Genomic DNA, 13431 nt, shown 5'->3' with positions numbered 1-13431 from the left:
CCTAATTGGCCTGACACATCTCGTAAATAAAAGGACGTTAATGGAGATTCCAAAAGGCGGCCTGACAGACTTCTTCCAACGGAGCACCTGAAAAGACTGCGCAGGAAGTAGCCATAGACCTCACTTGATGAGAAACAACTCCCTCCGAGGAAAGATTCTCTTTCAACAAAATGTCCTTGATCAGTGAAAAGACCCATCTGGCCACTGTGTCCCGAGAAATATCACCCTTCAGGTGATCCAACATCAGAATAAATAACCGTTCAAACGTACCCCTTCGTGGAGCAGAGTGATCTAAATAGAAACACAACGCCGGTACAGGACATAACATTTGGAAGGACATAACGGTTTGGAAGACCCGGTTCCACTCGATGTTTTAGGGCTTCAATTCGCCATTGATGACCGACCGAGCCTGGCTGTTGGTTCTTTGCCAAAAACTCTAAAACAGCCCCCAGCGAAAAAATTCCCTCGCTGGCCCGAAGACAATATGACCTTGTCGAACTGAAAGTTCAAGAATCTCAGAACGATGGGCCGAGCAAGCCAAGAGCAGCAAGAATACAGTCTTTTTTGACAAATTTGCAAAATGATGCTGTGGAAAGTGGTTAAAATGGAGCCTCCATTAACTTCTTCAAAATTACTGACAGATCCCATGGTGGAACTACCCTCGGTACCCGAGGCCAGAAAACTGAAATCCCTGCAATTAGCTGGGATATCCGATGATCCGCTATTACATTTGGCCATCCAGAAGCACGCTATGTATGGGAAATCGCGGAGCGGTAACCTTTAATAGTCATTACCTGCAGACCTTTTACTACAAATAGATGCAGTAAAACATCTGCCATTTGAGCTACAGAGGGTGAGAATGGATCAATTTCCCCTGTAGCACACCAATCTGCAAAATGACCCCATTTGGCGTCGTAAATGGTACTAGTCGATGGCCCCTTAGATCCTGCGATAAAGGAGGCAGCCTGTTCTGAAAAGCCCGAAGCTGACAAGGATCGCTGGACAATGGCCAGGCGAGCAGATTAACCCACTGGCTGTTCGGATGATGCCATAAGTTCCCCTGAGATAGAATCGATGGGAAATTCGGAAGAATCCTCTGGGGTTGTCACACAGAAGGTTGAGAAGTAGTAGGAACCATTTCTGCACCAGGCAACATGGTGCAACCAGAACTAAGTTGCAATTGACTGAACTCTCTATTTGATCCAGAAAGCGCGAGAGGACTGGTGTGGGCGGGAACGCATCCGTGTGGGTTTCTGAGTAGGTGCCTGATGTGAGTGCCTATTAACTAGTCGTCTGGGTAAACGAACAGTCAAACACCCCTGGACTAAAGTACCTACTTGGTGAAAACCCACGGGGCTGTTCTGAGGATAAATGGAAGAGATCTCATGTGGAACTCACTAATCATTGCTCTAAATGGCATGTCCCCTGTTTCTTCGAATACATGGATATCCTTCTGAGTCAGGAATTTTCCCGTATCCCGACGATCATGACAACTTCCGTGACGGTCCCTCGAACCGGATCGAGACCTGCTAGAAGAATCTAGAATCTCTTTGCTGGTCGACGAATGATGAGTCAACTGACTTTCTGCAATAACAATCGTTATCCCTCTCGCGATCTATCCTTGATGTGTGAGGAGACCTTGCGTGTTTATTGCATTCACAGCGTCTGGACCTTGGGGAGAGCGAGCTCTATCCCAGGAGCGACGAATGTCAGAATCAGACAAACTGCACACCGATGAACGAACCAGAATATCAGAACGAGGTGAATTCTTGACCGGACCGGTGCCCGAACTGGACCGGACCGGTACCGACTGGTGCCGGGTGGCTTGTGCCGGTATCTCGGCTACCGTGGCCGCACACGCTTGGTTCAGATACTGTAGTCTGAACTGGCCGAACCGCTGACCGACCAGCGACCGGCAATTGACCGGAGGACCTAGTGTTCCTCCCCGGTGAACGGAGTTGGGAAGCCGACCATGCAAGTACAGCCGACAACCGCTCCGCTATACAATTTGAAATAGAATTAGAGACGTCAGTGGGCACATCGGCTGAAAACCAACAAATCTCTACTATTAAATTAGTTAAATTATTTTGGGAAAAAAGAAACAAGGGATAGCCCCCAAACCGAACGGACTCACCATTACGAGAGTGACAACTCCCTTAACTTGGTAAATCCCTTTATTTTTTGGCAAAAAATCCAACACGTTCATAAGCAAGAACGCCAAGAAAAAATATGGCGGATTTTGCTGGTGGCTAAATGCAATACCGCAGGGTCGGGTCGTATAGAAAAACCATTGGCGATCAATCCAAATTCAATAGAAAATATTGGCAAATACGGGTATAGTACTCGACGGGAATATTGTATCCAAAGCAAAAAATTGCTGGATGACTCCTAAGCTTCAGTTGGATGCCATGGTCTAAGCTGCTGGCTACGGCCAATATATCGAAGCATACAAAGCATACAAAGACAGGAACACCAAGATTACCACACAATACTTTACAGACTCACAGGTAGCTTTACACTGGTTGCGTTCACAAAAATATCACAAGATATCACGGAGGCCAAGCCTCGTATCAGCAATGCTATTGACATGCACCAGTTTAACGAATATAGGAGACTTCTACACGTGATAGCGATAGTGAAACAAGCTTTCAAACCAAGTCCCAACAATGCTAGATGCGAGGTCTCTGCCGTCGAGATCTTCGAAGCAGAAAAATTGTGGGTGCAAGATGCTCAAACCTTTCACTTCCCTGATGTCATGGAGCATATTGACTCCAATAAATCCACCAAAGGGCCTGCCATAATTACACAAATGGTCATATCTAGAGACAGACATGGCTGTCTCAGGCCAACTGCAAAAAGCAGATGTGTGAAAGGCCCACAGAAATCCTATTCTCGTACCGAAAGATTCCTACTTAGCTACACTCATTGTGAGAAATGCCCATCTTTCATGGCCCAGGTCTGACTGTGAGCCAAGTTCACAGGCGCTTTTGGTTACCATCTCTCAGATCGTTGGTTAAAAAGGTGCTACATAAATGTGTCACGTGCAAAAGATTGTTTGGTAAACCGTACCTGGCACCAGACCTGCCACCATTGCCGGAAATACGCTTAGATGTCATCAGGCCATTTTCACCCGTTGCAATCGACTTTACGGGCCATCCATTTTTCAAAGAAGGCAACAAACAACCCAAAATGTGTAAATATGTTTGTTCATGTGCTGTGGAACTAGCGCCATTTATCGAGATTGTCAGCAATATGACAGCTGACTCTGGGCCTTTCGCAGGTTCTGCAGTACATAATCGTTGCCATATATGGTATACACCTACAACACCCTGACCGTCCTGGCGGGGGAGGCTGAGATTAAACTTTTATTTGAGATTCAGGGATCCCACCAGTAGTAACCAAAAAGTCGGAAATCAATTTGACCTCATTCTGCCCTTGCAAGCACCGTGCCGTGCAAAGCCGAAGAGGGGTTTCAAATTGCCTCTAAAATTTGAGGCAATTTCCAAGGCATCTGGGAAATTCTTGGGACTAGAATCTAGCAAAAATTAATCAATCAGTTTGATGTGGAAGCCATGTTTGATTTATAACAAATGTAGCGAAGATTCTGATTGGTGGCTGAAATCTTCTAACAAACGATTTAAAGTGGTTTCGAATCCTTGAAGCAGCAGCTATTTTCTCGGCAAAAAGATTTGTCAATAGTTATAATTAATTTCATTCGAATATAAAACAAGAGCCCCAAGGGCACTATGGCCAGCCTGTTAGCTTTTCATAAAATGGCAAATGATGCATTCTGTGGGTTAAATTTGTCCAAATACACTCCCAGCTCATAGACTAGTCAATACCTGGCTAACACAATTCAATCATGTTTTCATGAGTAGCACAGACAGCGACTGGAGCTGGCAGGAACAAATACCTCAGATAAATCTTTTCCCTTGGTCTAATTGATTTGAATGCGGAATAGAATTGAATTTTCTGTAATTTGCTCAATAAAACAATTCAATACAGTAAAATTGAATTGGATTTGATATTTTTTTGCAGAATAACATTTGATTAAATTTGCAGTTTGAGCACATGGCTAATTAGCATATCAAGATCATCCTACCTATTTGAGAAATATTTTCTGTAGTGCAAATGAAAATATTCCTCCCAAAAACCAAATCAACTGAAGATTTCACAGAAATCGATATTGAAATACCATTTTAGATTATTAAATAAAACCCGGAAGTAAAACGGTAGATCATAACCCATCATAACCCCCTTAATTTTACATCAAATCTTTATAGATCTCAGAGACCATAAAAAGGTGTGTTGGAATCATCAAGATAGCTATAAGAAAAATAGGTAAACAACCTCCAGCCCCTTACACCAAACCAGCTATTGTTTGGTCGTGAAATTTCATTAATACCTAATGAAGAATTAGACCAAAAAGATATACCGTAAAAACCGGCGTATAAGTCGAGTTTTTAATCCTTGATTTTACCACTAAATTATTGACCTCGACTCATACGCCGAGTACAGATTTCTACTAAGTATTTTCAGGTCACAAGAAATATTGATTCTACCAGACAAAAAAGACAGTGTTCATCTTCTCACAGCTATAACAGTTTGAATAATTATTCATGAAAAATAAAGTAATTTAATGAAAAAAACTTCTTTCATTTTGACACAGCTTCATTTAAAACGATGTATTCATATATGCGCGCTCATAGCAGCGCTTAATACATTAGGATATATATAGCGTGTGACTCACACTACTATATCACTGTATGGTAGTGTATCATACCTGAGTGCGTGTGTAACAGTCTATTGATTAACACACAGCAGCAATCAGGCTGACGCGCAGCGGCGTGCGTGAAGGTGCACATCGTTATCAAAACAAACTATTCAACATAATGATACAAGTAATTATTCTTCTAAGAGAAGGGACTCGACTTATAAGCCGGATATATGTTAAAATCATGAAATGTAGGTCTAAAAATCGACCTCGACCTATATGCCGCATAGATTTATATGCCGGTTTTTACGGTATTTGATCCAGAATTTGGTCAAACTAACGAACAACTACAGAAAATGGCACACCGTAGATCACAATTACTCTGTCACTTTCAACGAAGGTTCGGAAATGAGTACTTACCCGCTCTAAGAGAATGGCATAGCCAAGAAATAAAAAAACGAAATTCTACGGCAAACACAAAAACAAAATCAGCGATATCGTGGTCATATATGACAGGGATCTACCCCGTCAAAAATGGAAACTTGGCATTATAACATCATTACTACTGGGGCTGGATGGTTTCATAAGAGCCGCCCATGTGAAAACAGGCAATGGGAAATGTAGGGCAAGATGTAGGAAATGTAGGATCTCCTTATCCTTATCTCTCAACTCTCCTTATCAGTTCACTTTCAGTCAGGCATTGCGGTTATTCAATCCTTTAACGCAAACTCTAGATAACCCGGTGTCATCCACGTCTCTATCCCCCAGCGCATGCGCAGTTAAATAATGTATCTTTTTAGTGTAGAATAAAATATATAAGCAGTTGTAATACGGAAGTCAAGGCTTCAAGGTCATTCTTTTCTCACACGACTTAGCTAGCTATGGCTAGTGACAGTTTTGAGCACTAAAATCGATTTGTTCTTGGATTTGCAATAACGTATAAACAGCCGATAAAGATGAAATTATAGTAGTCTGTGTAGTAAGCATGTTCAACTATGATGATAAAACATAGTAACAGGTTTTCCCTTTGAGTCACAAGTACATGGTAGAACAGTTCGTGATAATGATGTCACTGCTGGGAAGGCCCTTCCAGAGGGATTTCTAAGTGATACCCTTCTGAAGGGCTTTCCCTGTGATGTCAGGAAACAAGGACAAGCATTGATTAGTAGAATGGGGAAAAATTCTGTGAAGTTTTGCGCATTATATAACAGTTGTGCATATCCATTGCTTACAATTTGTGCAACCAAGAGCTAACGGAGAGTTACTCTCAGGACCATTCTATAAGGATCGACACAGTTGATCCTAAAAAACCTTTTATTGCAATTTATTCCCCGTTAAGCCCAATTTTGAGTTATATTGACCTGACTAACAGTGACAGAACACATCAACTTACTCTTGTCATCTCTATTTAAAATGTAGTACATGATCTGTCCGTTCAATCCACCATCTTCGTCTAACGCCAAAACACGTCCAATTGAAGTCTGAGCTTTTACCGTCTCTAATGTACGCATTGTATATTCAGATTCCTCAAAATGAGGAGTGACGTCATTGAAATCAATCACTCTAATATTTACCTGAAAGAAATGCAAACTACTTTACACGAAGACCAAATCTTCATTATAAAATGATCTCATATCTGAGTCAATGTTATTATGAATTGTTAAAGTTCCAGGCATCACAATCTGTCTTTGTTATAAGGCCAAAACTAAATATATGTATGGTTACAATCCGCTAATTTTTTTTTTGGATTGGAAGGTAGGGAAATCATTCTATAATTACCATGGAAGCGATAACAATAAAAATCATTTGATTCACTTGTATTTCACCTGATGAGGGGATGTAATCCCGAAAACATTTGTGTTAATAAACTTTTTTCATTTATTAGAAAATTAGTATTTTATTATCGCTTCTATGGTACATCGCATGAACTGTCCGTGTGTAAAATAAACCCTTGGTATATGATCCAAATAATACAAAATGGCTTTCTGTGACCTTGACCTTTGACCAAAAGAACCCGAAATCCTATCAGTTACCCTCAGTTCCTCAAATTTCACTCAGTTATTTCGAAACCGTTTTTGCTCTTTAGTCAGGAAAAAACTTTCTGAGACCTTGCCTTTGAACATATACAGGAGATAACAATAACATCTAATCAGCAAAACCTACAGTCCATTTTTATTGTCAGTAACTTATCAAAACAATCACACAAAATGCATAGTAACCTTGAAGAACTGGCCACCAGTCAACAATCGTGTAGGGTGTAGGGTGGCCACCCTACACGATGGTTGACTGGTGGCCAGTTCTTAATCTCCTTAATCAATTGGGTTCCCCTACATAACTAAAAAATCTCACCAACGATTTGTACATAAGATAGTTGCCTAAATAGGTATTTTAAAGAATAATCATGGCCACCAATAACCAATGTTGTAAGGTGGATTCTCCAAAGGCAAATGGATTCTTCCTACGTGATCCGACAACATGTCATACATGCACAATAAATGGATTTATGATGGCTTCATAGACCGGCATTTCATAAAAATTCCTTCAGATATTGAGGATTTGAAATTACCGGCACTGATGTTTGTCGTCTGTTGTTTGTACCAGCATTATTCGGATTATCAGTGGCAGTTACTCGGAGATTGTACATTTTCATCTGCTCAAAATCTAAAACAGCTCCATCAGCGATGTTAATACGGCCCTAGAAAAGAATAGCACAATCTGTTAAGAAGACAAAACCTCTGCAGCCCAAGGAATGTATACAACATATGTAAGGTGAAAAACATGACATCTGGACTATAGCTCTATTCAATTACCCCTCCTAATTCAACAGCTTGTTACTTTTAAACAGTACCTTATACGAACTTAGTGCGTCTACTTTTTACTTTTTATACCATCCGCGCCAATGAAAATCAATGAAATGTGCCATCAACAGCAATAGGGCCTACGTCGATGGGCCCTCAATGGCTTGTACAATTATGTTATTATCTTAATCGGCCAAAAAAGTGTAGAAGTCATGGGCGCTTTGGCCACTATGGCTGCTACGGCCCTGTTTATATACAGCTACAAAGTAGCGATAATAGGTAGTCTTCATTCATTATACTGTTATATGGAAGTCATAACTCCTTATTTATCTAATCGGTCTGAACTGTAGCCTATGATTGCAGCAGTACAAGATTTCTAGTAGACATTGTTATTATTGGCAACGCATTTTATTCTATTACATGGAAGTAATAAATCCTTTTTGAATTGATCTGTCCGACTCAGCTTATCCGCAGCCTCCATCTATAAATTATGTAGAACTAAATCAAGCTGCCATTTTTCTATACCGGTACATGTAATCACAGGAAGATTCCCCCATTCTTACATAGGTGGACAGTTCAGTGCTGATAAATTTACAATGTTTCCCTTTGTTCAGTGCTTTTATGATGATGAATCGTCCCTTACAAAAAATTCACACATGTTATGTGTGTGAATAACACACATAACATGTGTGAAGGGTGTGAAAGACACAGAAAACACATGTGATTCCAGCTATCACATGTGTGATCTGTGTTGTGGAGCATATCACATGTGTGAATAACACATGATCACATGTGCGATTCTGAAATACATGTGTGATTGAGAAATACATGTGTGATTCATACATGTGATTGGCTCAACAACACAGATCACATGTGTAACCGCTAGGATCACACATGTCATTAGAATAACACATGTGATTAACATCAGTTATTCCAATCTGCAACACAGTGTGAATATTTCGGATATGAACCATTCCCATGTTGGTTCCAAATTATGAACATCTGCATTTTTGTCATAGAATCCATGTTGGAATAAGAATATTTCCATAACTGAACTCATTATTTCAACATTTTCAACACATGGTTAGATTTTATCTAACACTGGCGCCCCTACTGTGCAAAAACCAAGTACGAATGTCCACGGACTATCGAGTTTGTATTTTCATTCGGCTTAATAAATAAAATAAGGTTATGATATGTTTTTACACTCTCTGTTGAGTTCTTAAAAAAATATAAATATTCAAAAACGACTTCGAAAAATCAGCAGGTATTTACGGGATTCGAACCGTTGACGACGGCTAGCAAAGGAACAGGAATGAGCGTGCAGGCACGCACGGCGCCATTTGCAATTATTTCGAGGATAGTCGTTGCTGTTTTTAATCAATTTTCATGGTTAATATCTTAGTTCGAAAAGTCTGGTGTTTGAATCCAAGCTCAAAAGCAAGTATTATTGTGTTTCATCAAATATTTATCGTCGATGATGTTAATTGAATGTACTGTAATCGGTAAAATCAGTGGCGTGTACCAATCAATCAATTAAATCAAATTCATCCAAACTTTATTTCATGGACATGATTGATGCATTACAAATATTTCATTTATTGATGCATGCAAAGTACAACATGTCCATGCTTACAAGTAGGCCTAGATTACACCATGAACTATTTTTAAATCACGATATGTCCAGGAAAAAGACACTCGTTTGCATACTATAAGCCTACTGTATAATTCCTAAACTGAATGATCAGCCGGTATTGAACAGTATTTGCCAATTCTTTCTACATTTGAATGAATCATTTACAATGGAATTTTCCGTTATTAATCTATGGAGTCAGTACATTTCCTCGAGTAGTAATTTATCTACATGGAGAATGAAACGTATACACTCAGCCGGAACAAATTACTGAAAAAGAGGTTTTGAGTCCTGTTATGGTAAGTGTTGATTGAAAAAAGTTATAAGCTAGTGTTACAATAGCGCCGTTTATTTTTGTCATGTTTCACTTAATAATGTTTTTATCAAATGATTGATATTAGGGTTATTGATTTATTGATTGGAATTGTTTGGAATTGTGTGTAGTATTTAAGTGTTTTATAATTTTGTCTCATTCCAGATCATGTTCTGAATTGTAGATTGGGGGTTACGGCGGCCCAAATTAGAAAGAAGATTGGACAAATGCTGAAACAGTATAAATTGACGAAGTAAATCTGTAAATATTTGAAAATAAAATTCCCATTAATATGTAAGCTTACACAAGTGAGTTATTACATTTCGTTGGTAATTTTGAAACTTTATTTTGTTTTGCCTCTATGGGGATCTCCTTTCAGGCAATGAGTTTTTAGAAAATTGTGAAGTATGGATGAAACATCATGTCCAATGAAAGAAGTGGTCAAATTTTGACCATTATGAATGTGTACTTATACTTCTTCTTGAATACAGTCGTGCGGAGCTGGAACAATGAGGATGACTGCAGATCACATGTGTTCAGGGCTGTATCACAAGTGTGATTCACATGTGTAAAAATGGGACAAAATCACAACGTGTGATAATGTCCCATTTTTAAACATGTGAATCACACGTGTTTTTAAAAAAATCACATGTGTGATTTTTTGTAAGGGGTTCAATACCAGATTGAGTACTTGTAGATTATAAGGTTAATCTAGCCTATGGAATTAATCTAAGCTTATTATTTCCTGGTTTAAAATCTTTCAAGTACTTTAAAATACATGAATCAAGAAACAATCAATGAAAATCTAAATTATAGGCTTCAAATATTTTTACATAATTTCCAGCTCAAACCAGTCATGGTGATTCAAGTGTCAAACACATGATGTAAAATTATGTCAAGCATAGTCAACAAGGAGAAAACACTGTGCTCTTTGATCAATGTTACATCTTACCATAGAAGAATAGATGATCTGTTTGATAGCAGTACATATTAAACCAGGCCGGCCGGTTACTGTTGTCAAGTCCATCAAGTGAATGTGGCTTTCAATAGTTTTTAAGTAGGATAATTTTTAATAGTAAAGCAATTTAGGTCTAAGCTAAAAACGTTTTTAAATGTGACACCACATCTTCGCAAAACCATTCGACAATTCAAATGTGGATCTGTTGATGCATGCAAATACACTAATCTGCTCCGTGGGAAACGTTACTTATTACTAAAAATTGATACAATGACAATGCTATTGCTTCGCGTCGTGCACTAGAAAAAAGAATCAAAATCGTCAGTGTTGCAAACAAGATAGGCCTACGTACAGATAATGGGGCTCCAAACACTATTGCTAACGTAGGACATAACGTAAGGACATAGAAACAAGTTCAACTGATGACACTTTATACCATATCTAATCACTTAAGAACAGTTTTCAGCGTTGCTCAGACTACAGATCTCCGCATTAACTGCGTGAGGTTTTTACTGCGGAATAAGGCTGGTGGGCCCTGGTGCGCTGACATTATTTCGGTGTTTAAATAGTAAGTTTTTCTAAACTATGAAATAAACAGATTTCATCATAAAGGCATTTGTTTCGTGGAATATGTAATAAAACTTTGACTTCGTTATCAATATTTCTTGCGACTGTGATTGAAGCTCCCGTACTCATTAAAGTCGGATATAATTGCGACTGAAATCTCAGCAGGCTAAATAATTTACGCTGGTTTTGACGGTAATGAGTAGTGACTGTCTGGAACTGCAACGGATGATCCAACCTTATTCGAAAACCACAAGTTCTACACTGTGTTATTGTGTACGGAGCACTCCCGAGTCTCTCAGCATTAAAGTTGAATATCGCGAGGCGTTAGACTTGATCAGCTATGTACTATTATATACTTGTTCTGTGTTACAGGTACAGCGAGTGTATTGAGCATCACTGTAGCAACGCGCTACAGCGGCTTGAACTAATGAGTAACGTTGATTATTTTATAACCAAATTTGAGCATTTATAAACATCAGAATCAAATATAAACCAAGCTGCACTGTGTACACCATGTAGAAAATATATGTGCCAATTTACAGAAAAATTGGTCGACACAAACAGCTAAAATCGTGTCATATAGAAACATCCACAGACAGACAGACAGACATCACGACGATGCCATAGATGGGTTCGTCTGACGACAAAACCCATAAAAAATCAAGAAAATACTTTTTTGTAACTTTCTTCTTTGTGGTCCAATTTTCTTCGAATTTTGGGGGACAGTGTACCTTATTATAACAAATCTATTTGAAACTGTTTCATATATGTTTATTTCCTGTAAATTATAACAAGATGTACAAAGTAAATGCAATGTAAAAATAAATAGAAAGTAATTACAAATTTTATCCAGAAAAACGTTTTGTTCCAAGTAAAACCATTCCCAGTGAAGACAATTACTTAACAGCTTACCGTATTTTCCGGTGTACAAGTTGACCCGGTGTATAAGTCGAGGTCAAATTTTCAGTTTAAAAAGTTGTGCTAGGGCTATAGTCGGTGTAAGTCGAGTCGCTTCTTCATGTGTTTACATATGTCACATTGAAAACAGTGCCGATGTCATTCTCATAGTAGTTGAGAGTCTTTACCAATGTTTGCATTATTAGATCATTGGGATCTGTTGTTTCTGTGATATCAAATTACCGGATTAGTGCTCATTGTTTGTATCCACGTGTTGAATGTATATAGTGTATACGTTGAATGCCGCGCGCCTGTAGTCTAGTATTAGACTGACTGTGTATTGATTATTGGCACGCTGCCACAGCATCGCAGCTAATATAAACACTGTACAATGAATATACGCGGTTTTCTTTCTCTTTTGATTTTTAACATTAGTTAATTTTGAAACATTTCCAAACTATAGGAAACTATTTTTATCAACATCCTAAATTCTAATTGGTATATGAGTGTAGCCTAACATAAATTAATATTCCATTTCATCGTGGCGACCTTGAACTCTAAACATCGTCAGTTTAAAACGATATCGAAAGTGTAGCCGGTGTATAAGTCGACCTACGTTTTTTGGACATGATTTTTGGTCTCAAAAACTCGACTTATACACCGGAAAATACGGTATACGATAAAAAGCATCCAGCTGGTATATTTACATAATTCTGCTGGCAATTGTAGCAATGGTCAGTGAGTTGCTATGGAGCTCCTTCTCAAACATCAATCAGATTTTGCATTAGCTGAGATGTCTGGAACCAAAACCCAAATTTTTTCCTTATTGGCTGGTTCAATAGCATATTTGATTTTAATGCCAACCTCAGAATATGATAATAAAGAAGTGGGAATATTTCTCTCAAAGTCAATAATTTGAATATCAGACAGACCTTTATGGTAATATTTGGGAGGAAAGTCAATTGAATTTCAGACCCATAGGTCAAATTTCCATCGTTTTACTTTATGTTCCGTGATTTATCCTGAGTCCGTATCCGGACTATAGTATGTACTCTAAGATGGCTGATTAATAAAGTCCCGTTGCATCTAAGAAGTCGTTATAGTTCCGGTTTTATGGGTCTGTTCTCCATCACAGATGACACGAAACATGGTGGCAGCGGTGGGATCCGATAATAGCCAGTGAGTGAAAAACTATCAGCTACCAACATCGTACTGTGTATACTATACTACCTCTACTGCGCCACGTCATCACCTGTTGTTTGTGTGACGTGTGAACTGACTCTCTCCGAAGATGGCTGAGAACGGTAGTAATACGATACCTCATCGTGATGAGAGTGATCCAATTCCTCGTCCCATACCAGGCATTAAACCACCTCAGCCTCCAGATCTGACTTGCAATGCAGCGCAAAACTGGAAGGTTTTCCACCAGAAATGGCGAAATTATTCCATAATCACCAGACTTTATGATCAGAATAGCGAATATAAAGTAGCACTATTGCTACACACCCTTGGAGATGAGTTACTAAAGGTATATAATGGGTTTACCTTTGC

At 38.9% G+C, this 13431-nt stretch overlaps 1 protein-coding gene across 1 annotated transcript in view; it reads right to left on the bottom strand.

Moving 5' to 3' along the window:
• The window catches only part of LOC141904355 (cadherin-23-like), a 159342-nt gene that overhangs the window by 26790 nt on the left and 119121 nt on the right, over positions 1 to 13431 (bottom strand). The window contains exons 16-17 of the mRNA XM_074792940.1: positions 7281 to 7409; positions 6108 to 6288 (exon numbers count right to left, since the gene is read on the bottom strand). Coding sequence (XP_074649041.1) covers positions 6108 to 6288; positions 7281 to 7409 — 310 coding nt within the window. The remainder of the gene's footprint in view (positions 1 to 6107; positions 6289 to 7280; positions 7410 to 13431) is intronic.

This window comes from Tubulanus polymorphus, chromosome 4 (genome assembly GCF_964204645.1).
Source record: "Tubulanus polymorphus chromosome 4, tnTubPoly1.2, whole genome shotgun sequence".
NCBI classification, from domain to species: domain Eukaryota; kingdom Metazoa; phylum Nemertea; class Palaeonemertea; order Tubulaniformes; family Tubulanidae; genus Tubulanus; species Tubulanus polymorphus.
Note: the sequence above shows the minus strand (reverse complement) of the source record. Positions and strands in the feature narration are given on the sequence as shown.